Here is a 20883-nt window from a genome sequence, read left to right as displayed (position 1 = left end):
TTAAGTTACTTGGGGATCTTATTAAAATGCAGATTCTGGCTGGCACAATGGGCATATATATGCCTATAATTCTAGAGATGTAGGAGGCTGAGGCAGGAGGATGCCAAGTTCAAGGCTAGCCTTGGCAACTTAAGTTGGTCTCTTGTTTTGAAGATTTGTTCTTTTTCCATGTGCTATGATATTACCATTTTCATAGTCTTTGTTTTGAAATCTTAGGCTGTTATATTTTCAAAGGAAATGCTCTGTAAGGACTACAAAATAGTATCATATGGAGGAATAGGGAATTAGAAACTTACTCAGATGTGGTTAATTTTGTTTTCCTTTGTTAAATGCTCAGGCGTGTCCTTTTTTAAGATTGTTCAAATTTATATTGTTGGTCAGAGTGGAAATGATAGGAACTAGGGTATTTAAATATGAAATTGCATATTTCTCTTTCATTGTAGCTGTTTAAAGTTGGTACTGTTTAAATGTCACCAGAGTAATTAAGAGGTCCCTTTTCTAGCACTTGGTTGTAAACATATGATATCTAGTTTTTCATTTTGAAAATCTCCATTTTCCTGAGGACTTGAACCTCCTGACAGAAAGAAGAATGTGGGCTTAATATTTAACATTAATCTCAAAAACTCTTTTGGTTTCCTTCATTTGTCTTTTCTTTTTTTTTTTATGTTTTCATTTCTTAAAGAGTTAGCAATGATACACATACACACACACACTGATATATATATATATGTATGTGTGTGTGTGTGTGTGTATGTATGTGGGGCATTTAGGAATGTAGAGAAGGAGCTGGGCATGGTGGTGAACACCTGTAATCCCAGTGACTCGGAGCTTGAGGCAGGAGGATTGCAAGTTTGAGACCAGCCTCAGCAACTTAGCGATACCTTGTCTCAAAAATAAAACTCAAAAATGGGCTGGGGATGTTTCAATGGTTAAGTGTCCTGGATTCAATTCTTGTTAAAAAGAAAAGAAGAAAGTGTAGAAAAGGCTTGGGTACCATACTGAACAGTGGTTTTCAGAGACTCAGTACAGAACAGTGTATACGAACGGCCTGAGTTTAATATTATGTACATAGCCTTGAAATAGCCTTATTCTCTTGGTTAAAAAGCCTTCTTGGGAATCAGAAATCAAAAGCAACTTAAAATGCATAGTTTTTTTTTGCAAGGGGAAATCTTTGTTATAAAGGGAGAAATTGTTCTTATTTAGAATGGTTTTTCTCTGGATGGTTCAGAAAAGTCTCCTAGAGGTAAGGGTAATCATTGAAGCAGAGGCTTTTTAAGCAGTGAGACATTACTATATTGATTTAGCTTTTTGAGCTGTAGTAGAATAAGATTATTACTAGTAGTAAATCAGATCACCATTTGAATGCTTTGCGTTTATTTCTGTATCAGCACAGGAATCTCAAGGATTATGTCATTTAGTCAAGAGAAGCAAGCTTTTAAGAGTTTCTTGATTAGAGAAGAGTGTTTTAGATCTCTTACATAAAGCTACATGCACAAGGACCACTGATTTATCTGGCAGTGGAAATTTGCCAAAAAAGTTGTCCTATGGGCAGCTGTAATTTTTGGCTATGATGCATTCTGTCCGAAGTGTTTTGTTATGGATTTGGTACAGAACATTTGTCAGCATGAACCTCAATAGCTGGGACGTGAAGATCTTATAGTGGATATGGATTAGGAGGGTAATTTTAAGTTATGCTTTTTTAAGTCCTTATTTTACCAGATTCCTGAATGATTTAAAATTTTAAGACTATTTTCATTCAGTCTTTTGTGTATATTTGTATATCACTTTTTTTTAATTCATCTCATAAAACCCACAATTTGATATCACAGCAGAATCTAGTACTCAAGTTTTTACCTCTCTTCTACCAGAATCTTAACCTTGCTTCGTGTTCATTTTTTTTTTTTTTTTAATTATTATTCTTCCTCATTTAGAAAATAGACCTTTGGAAAGTATACCCACTCCTTCCAGCTTTAAGCTGTGGTTTGAATAGTGACCTTTTGGCTTGGGGTTGGGAAGATTTAAAAATATGGGTATATAAGATACGTTGTATAACTTGAAAAGTCAGCTTGTGGAAATACATCCTTGGGAAAAAACACTTAGATGGAAGAAACATTTTGAAGTCTGTAATGGAATTTACTGGAAAGTTAGCAGTGCTACTGTTTTCCTAGGCTCTCTACTTGTGACAGTTAAGTGTAGATTGAGCCCAGGGCTCAGCACATTAGAGACTTAAGGAAGAAATCATTTCTTCAATTTTTCCTCTGCAGTGGTGGTGACCGCGGTGGCTTCAAAAATTTTGGTGGTAAGTGCTGAGTATCCCAAAATGTTTCAGTGGAAATGCTATATAAATCTAAAAGCCACCAATGTCCCGCAGACGCAGTCTAAGCCCTTTCTTACTCTTGTTGAGGCTGGTGTGTGTTGTGTGCTTTTTTAAAAAAATTATATATGTATACACATATATATATATCAAAGTAAATATTAAAAAGTCAAAGCTGATTTCAGTAAGTCCAATGGGTTTCTATGCAGTGTATTTGCATGAGAGAGTCTGTGGTGACCAATGAATGAGAACTTCACTGGATTTTGACAATTTTTTTTTTGTTTGTTTGTTAAATAAAGGTAGCTGACATGGTGTTCCTAAATTATTAGGGTTTTTCAATCAGCCTTCATAATCAAAGCTTTAACAAGTGAAACTAGCATAATGCCAAAGTGGCAGGTGTTTAAGGAAATGTTGACATTCATCTTGATTTAAACTTTTAGTAGAACTAATTTATGTAGTTACTTTATAAATCTGTGATGGTTGACTTTGAAGGATTTTGAAAGTATTGACTTTTCATGACTTGGTTATTATTAATGTTTTGTTTTTTATTATTTCAAATGAGTTGCCTTAAATAGCTTTTCTTTTCTTTTCCCTTAGGTCACAGGGATTATGGACCGAGACCAGATGCTGGTAAGGTTTATGGTAGTTTGTGATTTTGCAGTTAAGAAAATGTTAGTTTTCACTTTTTGAAGGGAAAAGTGTATATTTGGAGGGATTAGTGCAGAAAGAAGATTTAATTTGATAGTGTTGCCAGAACGGAAGCTTTATTTTTAAAGGTTAGAAAGAAAAATTCAGGGGATTGATGGGAAAGTTTGCTGGGAAATTGCTATGTTTGTACTTTCCTATGCTCTACTTTTTTTCTTTGAGGAAATATTTGAATTTTTATTGCTATAAGCATTAATTATTTAATTGTTGCAAATTAGAGTTCATAAAGGATTGGTATTGTTGGGAAATTAAAGATAGAAAAACTGTTTTAAAAAATCCTACGTTGGATTTCTTACTGGGCCTAAGAAACCTGAGGTCATACATGAGAGAATTGTCATATTATAAGGAGAGGTCACTAATTTTAAATGGCTTTTTATTTTTAAATGCATTTCAAGACAACAGATTTTACTCATGGAACCTTTTGAAAGTTATGATTTAGAGGTTAAAAATCTACTTAATCCAAAAATTTTTAATATATATTGAAATCAGAACTTTTGTTTTTATTAAGATGCCAAAGTATTCTATATGGATGGCAATTTCTGAATTATCCCTTGATGGACTGAATTTTTGTACATCTTTCTTACTTTGTTGTACTAATCCAAAAGTGTGCGTGTAAGGTAAGGTGTGTGTACAAAGTGCCTCTTACCCTCTGATGTGTACAAGGCTTATTGCAGTGAAGGGGAAACCAGCAATTCTGCTTGTCTTGGAAGTCCAAAATATCAGATTTGGGGGAATTTTGTGTTAGTGAGCCTTAAAAGAATTGATTTGTCATAAAGAATTAAAAGTATTTCAGAGAAAGGAATGTTAATTTCAAAATAACTCATGAGCTTTAGTCCTATATCTGAATCTAAGGAGTGAGATTTTTTAGGAGCTCCCTTAATTGGTCTATAAGTATCTCATAGAGTGTTGTCATGATGGACTTTACTTGAAGTTTGGTTATAAGAATTGATCTACCATATAATTGTTGCAAGTTTATGTAAGATTCTTACATCGTTCCTTTCACTTTGGTCATAGAAACAGTTGAACATCAAACAATAAATTATTCTTGATTACTGAACAGGATGTAATAACACCAAGGAATATGTAAAATTAATGATAATCTTTTCCCCCTAGATTCAGAATCTGATAATTCAGATAACAACACAATCTTTGTGCAAGGACTTGGGGAGGGTGTGTCTACTGATCAAGTGGGAGAGTTCTTTAAGCAAATAGGTATCATCAAGGTGAGTAAAAAGTATGGTTTATGTTGAAAATGTCATACTTACTATTATATCTTGGTTAATATATATAAATTATATAGTAAGCCTGTATACTTCAGTAAGGTTTATCTCTTAAAATCTTCTATTGGACATGCTCACTCATGTCTATAGGCCTTTGATAAAGTTATGAAGATTTTATTCCTTGCTTGTGTCTATCTTTATATAGCCTATCTGTGCTCTGGCTGTTGGGCTTTTTTGGGGGAGAGGGTATCAGGGATTGAACTCAGGGGCACTTGGCCACTGAGCCACATCCCCAGCCCTATTTTGTATTTTATTTAGTGACAAGGTCTCACTAAGTTGCTTACCACCTTGCTTTTGCTGAGGCTGGCTTTGAATTTGCGATCCTCTTGCCTCAGCCTCCTGAACCACTGGGCTTACAGGCATGCGTCACCGCACCAGGCACTTGTGCTTTAGCTTTAATCCTAGAACTCTAAAAATAGTTTCTGCCTAACTTTTTCTCAGTGAGAAGCACAGGGGATTGTGAAGACATTTTTTTTTTTTTGGTAGATGTAGGTGAACAGAATGCCTTTATTTTATTTATTTTTATGTGGTGCTAAGGATTGAACCCAGTGTCTCACACATAGGAGGCAAGTACTCTTCCACTGAGCTACAGCCCCAGCCCAGTGAAAACATTTTTATAGATTCTGAAATGCCAGTATATGCAAACTCAAGTTGTTATTTTTTTTTTTAAATGAAGAGGTTTTTAAAAATATTTATTTTTTAGTTGTAGGTGGTCATAGTATCTTTATTTCATTTTTATTTGGTGCTGAGGTTTGAACTCAGTACCTCACATGTGCTAGGCAAACGCTCTACCACTGAGCCATAACCTCAGCCCTTCAAGTTGTTATTAACAACTCTTTGGTATTTAATGTCTGTACTACATATTATCCCAATATATAATATGTTACTTTGTAATTATTTATTGTTTATTTAATTGTCTATTCTTTCATGCAAGTTTCGTCTCTTTAACTAGAAAGCCTTTAGAGCAGTGTTAAATAAATATTAGCACTTGCTTGAAATTAGTTTGCATTTGTTTGAAATCAAATTGTAGTTGTCCTTGCTTGTTTTGGTGTCTGGAATTACTCCTTTTGTCCTTGGGGAGTTCTGGAATTACTCCTTTTGTCCTTGGGGAGTTACAATATTTTAAGAAATTATTTACACATGAAATATTTAAGAGGTTCACACAGTTTTGACAAAGTAAAACTTCTTGTCTTCTACTCCCATTCCAGCCAAATCCCATTATATTCCTTGGTGGTAGCCTATTGATTTATTTAGTAAACATTCTTCCTGACTTGTAAATATTTTACAAGGAGTATTGTTTGCAATGAAGCATTATCTACATTTAATTTTTGTGGGTTTAAATAAATTATACATAGATAAATAGTATACTGTAACTGTGTGTGTGTGTATGTGAGAGAGAGAGAGAGAGATTGTGTGTATGTATGGTATTGGGGGTTGAGCCCAGGGTCTCAGTAAGCAAGCGCTTTACTACTAAGTGACATCCCCAGCCTTTATAACATTATTATTACTTGGTTTTCACTTAATGTAACTTGGATAGTTTTCTTGTCCAAATATAACTTCATTTTTATATTAGATGTATATACTTTGTAGTATGGATGTATAGATTCATTTTAAAAATTAAATCTTTAAATATCTAAATAGTACTTGATCAATTATTCTTGAAATGCTGACACCAGCTTATTTTTCCCTCAGACAAACAAGAAGACTGGAAAGCCAATGATAAATCTTTACACAGACAAAGACACAGGAAAACCAAAAGGGGAGGCAACAGTGTCATTTGATGATCCTCCTTCAGCTAAGGCAGCTATTGACTGGTTTGATGGTATGCCTCATTCATATAGTTATGCGTATGTTTTTTAGTCTGAAAGTCAAAATATGTACTGGGAGAAAGTGGTTATATTCCTTCTTTTTAGAGATATTAAGCATTTAGGCCAGCCATGTTAAGTTGATACATGCCTGTGATCCCAGCCACTGGGAAGGTTGAGACAGGAGGATCTTGAGTTCAAGGCCAGCCTGGGCACTTAGTGAGACTGCCTCAAAGTAAATAGGGCTGCCCAATATGGTGGTACACTCACGTAAACCCAGTAACTTAGGAGGCCGAGATAAGGAAGATGGGAAGTCCAAGGCCAGCTTTTGCAACTTGGTGATACCCTGTCTCAAAATAAAAAGTGAAAATAAATGGGGATATACCTCAGTGGTAAAGTAACTCTGGGTTCAGTCCCCAATACTGGAAGAAGCCAGAGTGTGTATATAACTTTAGGATTGAGATGAGCTTTATCTCTGTCTGTAGTTTGTATTTCTACTATCATGCCTTACACATGAAGCCTAATCCTAACCCTTAGTATAAGTATAGAGAGTTGGCCTGGTTGATGCTATAGTCTTTTAAAATTTAGGTCGATTCTCTTCAATATGAAATTAATGCATACTTTGAAGAAATAGTAAGACTTTTCCCCCACTGAAGAGAAGAAAAGCAGAGAAAATGAGTAAAATATCCATAATCTCCATATAGAGATAGTACTGATAATATGAATTTTCTTTCCAGTCTTTTAACATAAAGTTTTTCATGATATTCCACGATTTTGTTTCATACTTTTTCTGTACCCTGCCGCAGTCTGGCTGGACACAATTCAGGAGCCACTTGTCAAAAGAAACGAACATTATTTTTAGAACACACACCACACCACACAGCTCCTCAGGAAAAACCCTCAAGAGCCCAACTGCCACCACGGCTTCCCACAAGCCTCTCAACCTCCCCCACTCCTCCTGCTCTTGAGGCTGATTGGCTGGGTCACGTGGGCGGAGCCAAAAAAGTCCCCCAATGAGCAACTCCGTGGTCTGAAAGGGCGGGGAAACAGCCCAATGAGCATCACCGCAGAGGAGCCAATCAGTTGGCAGCTAGAAGTTTGCTGGGGCTGCTGTGAGCCAATCATCAGCTGGCAGCTGGAAGTTTGCTGGGGCCCCTTTGGCTGTGGCTCTCAACATCTCCCCCTCTCTGTTTAAACAACAAGCATGTGGCTTAGGGACCCTGCCTGCCTTAGGTTGTCCAGTAGTACATATGGTCCTAACATCATCGGATGAGCTGACCTCAAGGTGTCAGCCTCCTGTCTTAGGTTGGTACCATTGCAATTGGATCTTACCCGTCGTTGACTACCTGTCCAGCATACAGCCACACCTGTGGATAGTTCTTTGTACCAGCGGAGGGCGGGGGGTGAGGTTCTTTGCCTCACCTCTGTTGGCCCCCAAATTTTAGCTGAACGACCATGACAAGCAGAAGGTAGGAAGATACACCAAGCCAATTGACGGCTCCTTTTGGAAAAATTGTATCACCGATGACACCATCAGCAAAAATACCCCAACACTACCACAAGTCGCTGCACCAACAGATAGTTCACAATGCATACAAGTGAGTTCACAATGCATACAAGTGAGTTCACAATGCATACAAGTGATACATGGTCCAGGCAAGTTCTGCAAGCAGTTCAGTGGTGGCTATTGCAGAAGCTCTAGATTGGTTTTATCTTTGTCTTCACCGGCTCTGGGATGAAGATAGGAATTCTGGCAATAATGGCTAAAGAAAAAAATTATGTAACATTCCAGAAGGCACTAAAAGAAAACAATTTTCTGAACAATTTACATTATCTTGAACAGAATTATTAAATATAATGAAAAGGAAAGGTGAAAGTAAACAAACAGATCTGTTAACCTCCTTTGTTGTTCACATATTAAAACAATCCTCAACAGCTGTTTACCCAATTTAAATTAAATCATTTAAATCACGTGAATAAAAAAAATTTGGATCCATTTTTTCATGAGCGCTCATCATATATGATATATGGACATACGTACATACAAACATACAACATAAAACACAAGTGTGCACACATAATATAATACATACAACACATAACATAATAGTAAAGGCCTTATAACTTTTTACAGGTGAAATCTCCATTGCAATGTTTAAAAACTATAGTCAAAAAATAGAACTGATCAGCAAAACATTAACCTAGGTCTGTATGAGCTCAAAAAAACAAAATAGAACTTCATGATGTGGGAAAGGGTAATAATAAAATAGATATTGAAAAAAGCATCCTGGTTCTGTCGCAGATGTAAGGATAGCCAAACTGGAGTTTTGGATATTTGCTGTTATGGATTTGAGCCAAATCATCTTCTTTTTGGTCTATAGAAATTGCTTTAGTTAATCTCTCTGGAATCCAAATCAGCTGTTGTTCTCCCTGTGGAAACACACATACAGACCCCCGACTCCAGACAATTACTGGGTCAGGACCTTTCCATTGTCCTGTTAGAATATCCTTCCAAAGTACCTTGGGCTTATGTACATTTTTTGGACACATATGCCTTTCCGTAGCACTAAGCCCTGATGAATCCAAATTTAAAAAGTTTAGAGTAAAAAGTGTTTTTAAGTTTATCTTTGGGGAATATATACCCCTTCCCAATTCCTTCTTTTTGCTTTAATAAGTACATTTTAATAGTTTGATGAGCTCTTTCAACTATGCCTTGTCCCTGTGGATTGTATGGGATTCCTGTTATATGAGTAATGCCAAATGATGAACAAAATTGTTTAAAAGAGGTGGAAGTATAACCAGGGGCATTATCTGTTTTTAACTGTTTTGGAACACCCACAGTGGCAAAATTTTGTAAGCAATGAGCTATAATATCTTTAATTTTTTCTCCGGCATGAAGGGAGCCCATCAACAATCCAGAAGAAGTATCAACTGTAACATGCAAATATTTTAATTTTCCAAATTCTGGCAAGTGTGTGATGTCCATCTGCCAAATATGCCGATAACGCCAAGGTCGCGGGTTCGTTCCCCCTACGGGTACGGGCCACCAAATGCCGCAGTCTGGCTGGGCACAATTCAGGAGCCATTTGTCAAAAGAAACGAACTTTATTTTTAGAACACACACGCCACACCACACAGCTCCTCAGGAAAAACCCTCAGAGCTCAACTGCCACCACGGGCTTCCCACAAGCCTCTCAACCTCCCCCACTCCTGCTCTTGAGTCCGATTGGCTGGGTCGTGTGGGCGGAGCCAAAAAAAGTCCCCCAATGAGCAACTCCGTGGTCTGAAAGGGCGGGGAAACAGCCCAATGAGCATCACCGCAGAGGAGCCAATCAGTTGGCAGCTGGAAGTTTGCTGGGGCCGCTGTGAGCTAATCATCAGCTGGCAGCTGGAAGTTTGCTGGGGCCCCTTCGGCTGTGGCTATCAACAGTACCTTATCTTAATAAAAACTAACATTTACTGCATATTTATAAGATGGGCACTTTTTTTTTTTTTTTTGGTCCTAAGGATTGAACCCCAGGCCTTGCTCATGATAGGCAAGTGCTCTACTACTTATGTAGACTCCCAGAGCTAGACACAATTCTAAGAGCTTTATATGCATTAACTCAGTTTAATCCTTATAGTAATCTAATGAGACATACACCCTACTCCCATTTCACAGATGATGAAATTAAGGACAGAGAAACTGAGTAATTTCTAAGGTCACAGAGTTAGTGACAACATCAGAATTCAAACTTAAACAGGTTGACTTCACTGTCTCCAAAGTACTTAACCATACTAGATTGACAGGTACTTGAGGTCCTTTCTACTTATGAGATTTTTGTACTTGTATCTTCCAGAACCCAGTTGTATTTCTTTACTTCTTCCTGTCTGTGTCTTTATTTTATTTTTTTAAACCAAGTCTTTGAGCCCAAGGGCACTTAACCACTGAGCCCCATCCCTATCCCTTTTTTGTATTTTATTTAGAGACAGGATCTTGCTGAGTTGCTTTGGGCCTTGCTAAATTGCTGAGGCTGGCTTTGAATTCATGATCCTCCTGCCTCACCCTCCCAAGCCACTGGGATTATAGGTGTGCACCACTGTGCCCAGCTAAACCAAGTCATCTTATGGCTTTTAGAAGACTGATATATGATTTGCTGCTTATGTCAAAGTACTTGTCATAACACCTGACTTCATGGGAAGTTGCCGGGTATAAAAACTACAGCTTTGGTCAGGAAACCACAGCCTCTAGATTTATAACCATTTTATGAATCATTGAGTACTTTTCTGGTTCTCTTGTTTAATGTAAAGTAAAAAGATAATTCTTATCCCTAAGACACCGGGGCATCAGAATATGTGTGTGTGTGTATATATATATATATATATATATGCATGTATATAAGTAATTGCACGTATACATGGGCAAATGGTGGAAGACAATTTCAAACTGTACTAAGTGCATTTGGTGAAAAATTAGTTTCTTGAGTTTGGCAGCTTCCTCTCCCATTATCTGATTCCTACCTCCCTGCCAAAAAAGGGTAAACACAGTGGGCAGTGCATATATGTGAATATGTGGGTTCATGTGCACGTGTATTCACTCCCTTCATGAAACAAATTGTGGCATAGTTCACATACTGTTCTATGGTTGGTTCTTCGTGTAAAAATAATAAGAAGTGACTGTTTCACATCAGCTCTGTTCATTAGATTTTGTCATGCCTTAGCAGTTACTTTGACTTTTTGGAACTCTACCATGTTTAAAATTTCTGTGAGGGCATGTCAGTTATTCATCTGAAACTAAAAATTCCTAAAATAGTATCATTTTTTATTTACTTTATTTTTAAAATTGTTTTTAGTTGTAGATGGACATAATACTTTTATTTTATTTATTTAATTTTCATGTGGTGCTGAGGATTGAACCCAGTGCCTCACATGTGCTAGGCAAGCACTCTACCACTGAGCCACAATCCTAGCCTCTAGTTTTACGTTTTTGTTGGGAGGTGGAGATGTGGATTAGTGTTTCTTCAAAACCATTCTTTTTTCATAGGAAAGGAATTCCATGGCAACATCATTAAAGTGTCTTTTGCCACCAGAAGACCTGAATTTATGAGAGGAGGTGGAAGTGGAGGTGGGCGGCGAGGTAAGATATTTGATGCTCATAGGTCTGGATAGTATATACAGGGTTTGAATTTGAGTCCATGTTCTGTCCCTGCTTGCATGAACTTGCTGCTATTCCTTTCTCTCCCTAGGTCTTTTTCCTTTTATCTTAAAATAAGGTTGGATACTGAATAGGGTATTAGGTAAATAAAGTATCATAATAGCTAAGAAAGTAGTGGAGAAGGTTTTAGAAATTCCTGTGGAAAGTTGCATAGAAGTTTGTTTTTCACCTGGAAATCAGAAACAATTGTTTAAATGACATCTACATAGGCAATTTATCTGAGTTTTTATGCTCCCTGACATGGCTTCTTTATTTGGTCCATTTCCTTTAATTTGGCATTTTCTCACTTAGTGTTTATCACTGAGATTCTCTAACCAAGAACAATATCATAGTAAGTGGACATTGAGTTTTTGTTTGTTTGTTTGTTTTTGTGCATTATTTGTATTATGATTTGTGCCTGGGGTCTGTTATATTTTCTGCATTTCTAATTAAGGCCTCAAATCAGAGATTTATAAAACCCTACTGTAAGGGGTTGATTTTTGAGGGTAACTGCTCAGGAAATAATGGACACTTATTTATTTTTTCTGGTGCTTTTCCTCTGTGTTGTTAATGTCTGCTACTGACTTTTCTCCTGTATCTACCTATTTTCCCCAGGCCGAGGCGGATATAGAGGCCGTGGAGGCTTTCAGGGAAGAGGTGGTGACCCCAAAAATGGAGATTGGGTTTGTCCTAATCCGTAAGTATTTCATTTACTTTGGTGGGATTAGTGATTGAGTTTGGGGTTGGAGGATGCAAGCAACAGTTCTGAATCTATTGGAAACTATCTAGGAGCATTTTATTTTCTTCATTTCTCAGGTCATGTGGAAATATGAACTTTGCTCGAAGGAATTCTTGTAATCAGTGCAATGAGCCCAGACCAGAGGATTCTCGTCCCTCAGGAGGAGGTATGTTTGTCCTTTGCATCAGCCCTTTAATAGCTCCTACCTGGTGCTTGTCTTCTGGCTAGCATCTAGGGAAGCTCTGTATTATTCTTCTGCCCTCATTGGTTCACATTTTTGCCTTACAGATTTCCGGGGGAGAGGCTACGGTGGAGAGAGAGGCTACAGAGGTCGTGGGGGCAGAGGTGGAGACCGAGGCGGCTATGGTGGAGACAGAAGTGGGGGTGGCTATGGTGGAGACAGAAGTGGTGGCAGTGGATATGGTGGAGAGAGAAGTGGGGGTGGCTATGGTGGAGACAGAAGTGGGGGTGGTTATGGTGGGGACAGAGGAGGTGGCTATGGTGGAGACCGAGGAGGTAGCTACGGTGGAGACCGAGGAGGAGGCTACGGTGGAGACCGAGGTGGCTACGGAGGAGACCGAGGTGGCTACGGAGGAGACCGAAGTCGGGGGGGCTATGGAGGAGAACGTGGTGGTGGTGGTGGAGGCTATGGTGGAGACCGAAGTGGAGGCTACGGAGGAGACAGGAGTGGTGGGGGCTATGGAGGAGACCGAGGAGGGGGATATGGAGGAGACCGAGGTGGCTATGGAGGAGACCGAGGTGGCTATGGAGGCAAAATGGGAGGAAGGTGAGTTTTAGAATGTACTTGTGAAACTTTTACTTCATTGCTCCTAGATTTTAGTATTTGAGCCCATTTTGTCGCATTTTTTTCATTTATCTAACTTTTGGAAATTTTTACATTGGTAGCTCTCTCAGGATGGAGAAGATCCATTTAGTTCCTGCTTCAGCAATTTCTAAAATTGGTTTTCAAAATTCTTACTCATAAACTTTTATATTTGTATGTGCACATAAATGTATGTTATTTTTTCTCATTGCTAAAGATAATTGAGATTGAGAGATAACTTAAACTGTTTATCAATCAAGCGTTCTTAGTCTAAGTGAAGGGAAAGCACATCTTTCATAGGTTTGTTCTTTTCCAGTTATGTGGAGTACCCCACAATTATTTCTTCACAGATTCTGGTACCTGTTCTAGATGAAAACCACTGATAGTGGGGGAGTGTTGTGCATATAAATGGTGTGGAGTCAGAAAAAAATCAAAGAGCCAATGATGTAAAATAATGTCAGTTATTGTACTAAGGATTTATATGCCAAAGACAGTATAGGGTTGTGAGAGTAAGAATAGAATGTGGAGAAGAGCATGGTGTTGGGAGACAGATCTTCTTGAGTTCTGTTTCCAGCACTTATATCTGTGTGACCTTAGGCAAGTTATTGGACCTTTTGGAGCATCAGTAGTCTCATCTGTACAGTGAGCTAATAATGCTCCTTTGTGTAGTTGTATTAGATTATAACAGCTGCTGGGCCATTAGAAAGTACCTACAAATGTTGGCTCTTAGTAATTACTAATAGCCTAATTATCACCTGTTAAATACTGTGAAGTGTCTTATTACTTCAGTTGTAGTCCTTTTGTTAATTTCCTGAGATAGATGTACCACCCATTTTACAGTCAGAGACATATAGTAACTTTTCCAAGGTCATGTAATAAAATTCTTTTCCAAAATTTACACATGAACATGTTTGCTTATTCCACTATGCCACTTCTGTTTGGAGACTGGAACCAGCACAGTCTTTGGTTTGAAATATTAAAATGGTTTGGAGTGTTTATTCTTGGTGGAAAACAGTTAAAGAGAGTGATAACAGAGCTTTTAGGAACTTTCTGACTCAAAGCTGATAAATTAGACATTAAGTATCTTCTAGTAGTATAGAAATAGGTATGTTGTCATCACTACAGAAATTGTCTAGGCAATGTCAATCACTAATAGTACACTGAAGAAGTATCTTGGTAGAAAATTAGAATTTAGTGTCTCTATTTTTCATTCCTAGAAACGACTACAGAAATGATCAGCGCAACCGACCTTACTGAGGACTGTTTTGAATGTTTCTCTGTCTCTGACATGATTCATAATGAAATTGCCAGAGTTTTGCCTGCTGCTTTCCTCGTGGCCTCTTGGGTAGTGAAATTAAGTGACATTTGGATTTTTATTTGGGTGGGAGGGCTGGGGCAGTTTTTCTTTTAGAAATGTCCATTGAAAATTCCTTTTTTAGTTTTCCATTCTTCTTCTTCCCAACCTTGAAGCTAAGTGCATTGTAAAATATTGCCAAAATGGAAAGTGTTTTGTAATACTGCAATAAAGGCTGCTTGTTTTTGTGGACTTTTGTACATAAATGCATTGTTCTGTTACACTAAGGACTAATTGACAGCACTAACTGTAACCCTAAAGAATTAGGAAATGAATTTTACTCCAGTAAATCAAAATTTTACTTTCAATAATATTTATTGATCTCTTACTCTATTTAGAATAGTAGATCCCAAGAATAATTACAAGTCAGAATCACCAGAGGAATTTGTTAAAATCACCGATTCCAACTTTATGAGGTGTGAGGAATTAGTACTGGGAATATTTATTTAGATCAAATTTTGATTTTGATATGGTTCTGTTACACCATTTTACAATGAGAACCATTTACTTTGGATAGTGTTCTAAATGCTAGGAATCTGGAATTCTGAAGGGTAAGCAGGAAGAGTAATAAGAATTTAGCAAGCTAAATAGACATTGTATGTGTATTTTATTTGTTGTTTATTAGAGAACTATTTATCCTACCTTAAATACGGATAAGGCACTGGATCACATGCTGGATACATTGCTGCTCAAGTAAATAGCATAGTTTAATAAACGATCCAGTGTGTTCAAGGCTCATTGAAAGTACACTGAATCCACTAATGGAGCAGGAAAGGCTTTTTTTTTTTTTTTTTTTTTTTTTTAAGTTGTAGACAGAATACTTTTATTTGTTTTTTCTTGGTGCTGAGGATTGAACCCAGTGCCTCACATGCAAGGCAAACACTCTTACCAACTGAGCTACAACCCCAGCCCAGGAAAGGCACTTTGAGTAAAAGTGGAGATCGGGGCTGGGGATGTGGCTCAAGCCGTAGCTCGCCTGGCATGCGCGGGGCACTGGGTTCAATCCTCAGCACCACATAAAGATATTGTGTCCACCGAAAACTAAAAAAAAAAATACAAAAAATTGTCTCTCAAAAAAAAAAAAAAAAAAGTGGAGAGCAGTATAGTATGACAGGAAGGAAGAGTTTAAAGGTGGACATGGAAAAAGACTGGAGAGGTAAACAAGCTCTGTGATAAGGTTCTTGCATTATATTTTTCACCTGGCTCCAAACTGGGAGTTATTAGAAGATTAAAGATGGAAGTGGCTGATCTGATTTGAGAGGGAGGTATCAGCTGAAATGATTATTGATGTTGCCTTATGAAAAGGCTGACTGGAGACAGAACAGTTAAGTCAAGTTGAGAGATCATATTGGCCTGAGTTCAGATAGTGATGAAGGGGAAGGAGATAACAAATTTTAGAAGTAAAGAGGGAAATCTGATGAAATGTAGCTGGTTATCAGTAAGATTGGGGAAAGGAGTGAAGCTTCTGGCCTGGATAAATGTGCCTTTCATTGAAGTAGGAAACAGTTTTCAGGGCTAGATGGGAATTAACTCAATTTTAGATATGTTAAGTTTGGGACACTTGTGAAGCTTCTAAGTACAGACACTCAGTAGGGACCTCGATGTCTAAATATGCAACTCAGAAAATGGCTTTGAAGGCCATGCTCCCCTGATTTTCCACCTTACTGACCTGTTTGGTAGCTCCTCATTTTGACCTTTGTGTATTAGAAGTTTCTTAGGGTTTATTCTAAGTACCTTTCTCTATTCTACTTATACTCACTTTTACCCTAGGCAAGTTTATCCAGGCTGTGGTTTTAAAAACTATCTAATGACAAATTTATGTCTCTAGTCCTGATCTTAAATCTCCCCTCTCCTAGTTGCTTTCTTGACCTTTCTACTTGGATATAAAATAGGTACTTAAAACTTAGCATGTACTGAATAGAACTTTCATCATCTCCTTGCATGCAAATCAGCTTTTTAAAATATTTTTTAGTTGCAGATGTACACAATATCTTTATTTTATTTATTTATTTTATGTGGTGCTAAGGCTTGAACCCAGTGCCTCAACACATGTGAGGCAAGTGCTCAACCACTGAGCTACAGCCCCAGCCCAAAAATTAGTTTCTTTTCAGTGTTCCTAACCTTAGTAAAGGTCTTCACCATCTACCCATGTTAGATCCAAACTTAGAATTTATCTTTAATTTCTCTTCATCCTGTACATGCAGGTTCTTTTTATTCTGTCTCCAAAATGTACCCTGAAGCCATTTTTATATTCTTGATTACATTCTTGGTACAAGCTACAGTCATCTATTCTGGGCAGTTGTATAGACTGTTATTCATAGATCTCTATACATAATCTTGCCCTTCTAAAATCTAGATATTTACATAGCAGCCAAATGGTATTATAAAAATGTAAATCAGACTGTATGTCTTGATTCTTTAAATCCTTTCAATGACTTTACATTGCACATAGACTATAAATTCCTTACCCTGATTTATAAGGCCTTATATGATCTGACCTCTCTTTTCCCCCCACAAACCTCATTCATAATATTTATTCATACTTACCTTACTGTGGTCATAATTACCTTGTTTACCATAACTACCTGGGGCCATAATTCTTTTTTTTAATAAAAAAATTTACATGCCTCAACACATTAAAAGTATTTTTAAAATTTACCTGTAGCTTGTGTAAGACCTAAAAATGCACAACTTCTAGAAGAATAGGAAGAAATGTGTAGTCTTGGATTGGACCAAGATTGCTTAAAGAGCATACAAAAGGGAGAGATCCATGCAAAAATTGGTAACCGTTGCTTCAAAATACAACATTAAGAAAATGAAAAACTAACATCCTTGTTTTTAGTCATTGAGGAATGTGGCCATAATTCTTAATAGTATCAAATATGCTTTTGCTTCAGTGTCTTTGAACATGTTTTTGGTCTGGAATTCTCCCTCCTTAAATATTCCCATAGCTCTATTTCTTTTCACTACAGTGTTGGGTTAAATTCTACACTCCCATATCTTCCCTGGCCATTACCTTGCCTCATACGGGTCATTCTCACATCACCTCTTGTAGTGTCTTTATAATACTTAGTACTATGTGAAATGATCTTTTGGTCTTTGATTTCTTTCTCCCTCATTAACTGTTTACTTTTCTATTCCAGTGCTTAAACAGTGGCAGTCACAGAGTAGGTTTTTAATAAAATTTAAATGAATGAACCTATTACAGATTTGAGATTCATCAGTGTGTATGTAAATGGGAATCGATGAGAATGGATGTGATTAAAATAAAACTGTCTAGAGCAGTAGCTGTATATGAGAATTAGGAAAATTTTTGAAAATACAAGGATGTCTTGGTTTTACTCCAAAAAAATTGAGACCTGAGCATTTAAAAAACTAGGTGATTGTAGTTATGGGAGACAGTGTGTAGAAAGAGGAACTTTGCCTTGAACCCTAAGATATACACTTTAAAAAAGGAGAAGAGAATTCGGAAACAGACTGGGGATAACTAGCAAGGTATGGTCAATAGAACCCAAGGAAAGAGTGAGAACCTAAAGGTGTCAAGTGCTCAAGCCAGGCCAAGTCATGTGAAGGATAGAAAGCCTTAATTACATTTAGCAGTATGAAAGTTGCAAATTATTTTAGAGAGATTCTCATCATTGGTACTATTGCATTTTTGGTTAGGTAGATCCTTCTTGTGGAGGCTGCCATATGTATCATAGGAGGTTTAGCAGCATCCTTGATCTCTACCTACTAGATGTCAGTAGCAGCCCCTGCCTCCTAAGTTGTGATAACCAGTTTGTCTTCAGACATTGCCAGATGTCCCCTGGCGGGGGTGGGGGTGGGGGGTTGCAAAATCACCCTTTATTGAAAACCACTGCCTTAGTAAAAGCAATTTGGGGAGAGAATTGAATTCTGAATCCAAACTAAAATGAGATGAATCATAGAAATTAGAGAAATGGAGACAGGTAATGTGGACAACTAAGAGTGGTTAGAGGTGGGGTGATATGAGAGGAGGCAGCAGCTAGATAGGAATAGGGGCTGGTGAAAAGTTATTCTTAAGATGGGTGAGAATGGAAGGAAGTGGAGATAATCGGCGTTCAAACTCCTTGAAGGAGTAGCATCTACAACCATGGCAGAGCATTTACCTTAGAAGAGAATGTATTTTCCATTGTAAATAGAGGTGGGGATAGGTTCAGATGCTGATAATAATAACAAATGACTAACATTTATTAGGAATTTACTCTGTGCCTCTCACTGCTTTAAGTAGTTTATGTCTTATTAATTTATTTAATTCAACAATGTTATGAGGCCAGAAGGTGTAGGATATATTTTACAGAAGAATTTGGATTGTTATTAGAAAGGGACTTTCCAGAGGGTGCAGTGAGGAACAGAGGCACTAAAAAGTGAAGCAACCTGCCCAAGATCAAATATCCAGTAATAACAGCTAGTTTCTAATCCATGCATCTGGCTTTACAACCTGTCCTTTTTACTCTATACATAAGGATGTTTATAGCTGAGGTGGCAGGAATTTGAGGTAATTCCATCTGATGTCCGTTCCCCCACCCCCTTCTGATGACAAAGTACAATGGTCTGCTAAAAGTCGAGGGAAGTGATATGGAAAGTTTGAAGAGACTATAAGAGATGTGAGGATAGAAAGAAGGCTTGAAATAACCAGTGGGAAATGTTATAGCTAGGAACCCATGAAATTGCTAGGTAACTTAAAGCAGGAGGGAAGTATGTGGCGGTACCATTCTGTATGGATATGTAATTTTTCTCCAGCTTTGAAAAGCAGTGTACGGGTTTTACTGGTTAGAGAGTTGCTGGGGTCAGAATGGTTGATGAGTGGGGTTCAGGCAGAGTAGGAGGAAAAAAAGTAAGTGAAAGTAGTAAGATTGTCAAGACCTTAATGTTATATGATATTCCAAGAATTTATAGTAGGTATAGTAAGAGTAGGTATAATAAGAACTGGACAGATTGAAGGTTTGGATCAAGAAGAGTAGGGTGTTTAAAATTTGGGAGATTAAGCAATTTCTGAGTATGACAAGGTAGGTGTGGCTATGGAAGTGGCTGAAGTGAATGGAAAGGAAAAATCCTTGTCATTGAGATCAAGGGCTGAGGGGCTTGTTCAGAGGAATGGCATTAGGGAGATGCCAAGATTGAGGTCAGGCAATGAAAGAGGAAATGGGTAAGTGGACCAGAGTATGGTATAGTTGGTTGGAGGGTAGGCCCCTCAGAGAAGCACTGATTTTCAGATTAAGGTAAAGGATAGTGGTGACATTGAAAGAATGTAAAAAAATGAACATCATCTGAGATTTCAGGAAGAAGCCTGGTCAAGAGATCAAGATATCAGGTACAGCAAAGAGATGAGAATATTTGAGAAAGAGGGATATGGAGGTGTAGATGCCTCCAGGTGGCCATCAGAGGGAGCATTTGAGACAGGATAGAGAAGAAGGCTGGAGGGGGCTTAACATTTTGTATGGTGTGTAAGGATTAGTCCCAGTAGATCTTAATGGTTGAGATGATTGGGTATCTTTGGACTCCTAAAGAAGGGGACATTGCTTGAATTAAGTTTGCTTTTAAGTTTTTTTTTTGTTGTTGTTTTTTTTAGGTGAGTATTGGGGATTAAACTCAGGGGCACTTACTACTGAGCCACATCCCCATTCCTATTTTGTATTTTATTTAGAGACAGGGTCTCACTGAGTTGCTTAGCCCCTCGCTGTTGCTGAGGTTGGCTTTGAACTCGTGATCCTCCTATCTCAGCCTCCTGAGCCACTGAGATTACAAGCGTGTGCCACTGTTCCCAGCTCCAAGTGTTTTTGATCTAGGTAACTTTGGTACTGGGAAGGCTCTGGTACATTTGTGATGAACCAAATAGCCAATGTTTTGTGAAGTGGTTTATGTTCACTCTTGTCTAAAGTCTTATGGTGAGGATTGGTAAAATTAGGATTTTGGTGCTTCTGGCCAGAGACTGGTATCTGGCTGAGTGGTAAGACATCCTAAAGATACCCACAAATGCAGAGGAAAGATTAGAGATATCTAAGGAGGATTTTGCAGACATTGAGACCCTATAACATGGTTAATAAGGCCATGGATTCACCTACAGCCTGTTGAGGCCGAGACAAGTTTATTAAACTACAGGGTAGGCAAGACAGGAAGACTTCTCTATCTTTGGACTTTGTGCTGCTCTATTAGAGGGGTCCCCAGGCAGTGCTGCTTATACTCCAGAATAGCAAAGCCACACTTTGAGTTTTTACTTAAAACCCTGAGGCAAGACTTGAATCTAGTAGTGGTGGGGCAGATTGGGAGATAAAGCTGAACAACATAATATACTAAATTCAGAATAACTGTTTGATCTGCTCTAGAGCCTGGGGTGTTGTAAAGTGGAAGAGAGCACCCATTTGACCTCTGCTTGGCGAGAAGAACTTGATCTCCTATGAGATCATTTCATTACGATTGGGGAGTAACAGGAGTGACAGGAGACAGGCTCATGTGAACCACTGAAGAAAGAAAAGGAAGGAAGTTCATATTTGAGTGTTTACCATGTAATGCCAGGCACTGTTAGTCTTTATATTAATCTTCATAGGTGTTCTCTAAGGTAATAGGCATGATTTTCTTCAATTTGTAGGTGGCAAAACCGTATCAGAAATGTTAAATAACTCTTCCAAAGTCAAAGATCTATTAAGTCATGGGCCTTATGATTAAATTTCA

At 37.9% G+C, this 20883-nt stretch overlaps 1 protein-coding gene across 1 annotated transcript in view; it reads left to right on the top strand.

The window, feature by feature from the left end:
• Positions 1 to 14385, top strand: part of Taf15 (TATA-box binding protein associated factor 15) — a 32512-nt gene extending 18127 nt beyond the window's left edge. Inside the window, exons 8-16 of the mRNA XM_046457510.2 lie at positions 2265 to 2299; positions 2912 to 2944; positions 4133 to 4242; positions 5992 to 6121; positions 11128 to 11220; positions 11893 to 11974; positions 12094 to 12182; positions 12305 to 12803; positions 14057 to 14385. Of these exons, the coding sequence (XP_046313466.1) occupies positions 2265 to 2299; positions 2912 to 2944; positions 4133 to 4242; positions 5992 to 6121; positions 11128 to 11220; positions 11893 to 11974; positions 12094 to 12182; positions 12305 to 12803; positions 14057 to 14096 (1111 nt within the window). The 3' untranslated portion in view covers positions 14097 to 14385. The remainder of the gene's footprint in view (positions 1 to 2264; positions 2300 to 2911; positions 2945 to 4132; positions 4243 to 5991; positions 6122 to 11127; positions 11221 to 11892; positions 11975 to 12093; positions 12183 to 12304; positions 12804 to 14056) is intronic.
• The last annotated feature ends 6498 nt before the right edge of the window (positions 14386 to 20883 follow it).

This window comes from Marmota monax, unplaced genomic scaffold (genome assembly GCF_021218885.2).
Source record: "Marmota monax isolate L192 unplaced genomic scaffold, Marmota_monax_Labrador192_F-V1.1 WCK01_AAM20220418_F8-fsc00417, whole genome shotgun sequence".
NCBI lineage: Eukaryota > Metazoa > Chordata > Mammalia > Rodentia > Sciuridae > Marmota > Marmota monax.
Note: the sequence above shows the minus strand (reverse complement) of the source record. Positions and strands in the feature narration are given on the sequence as shown.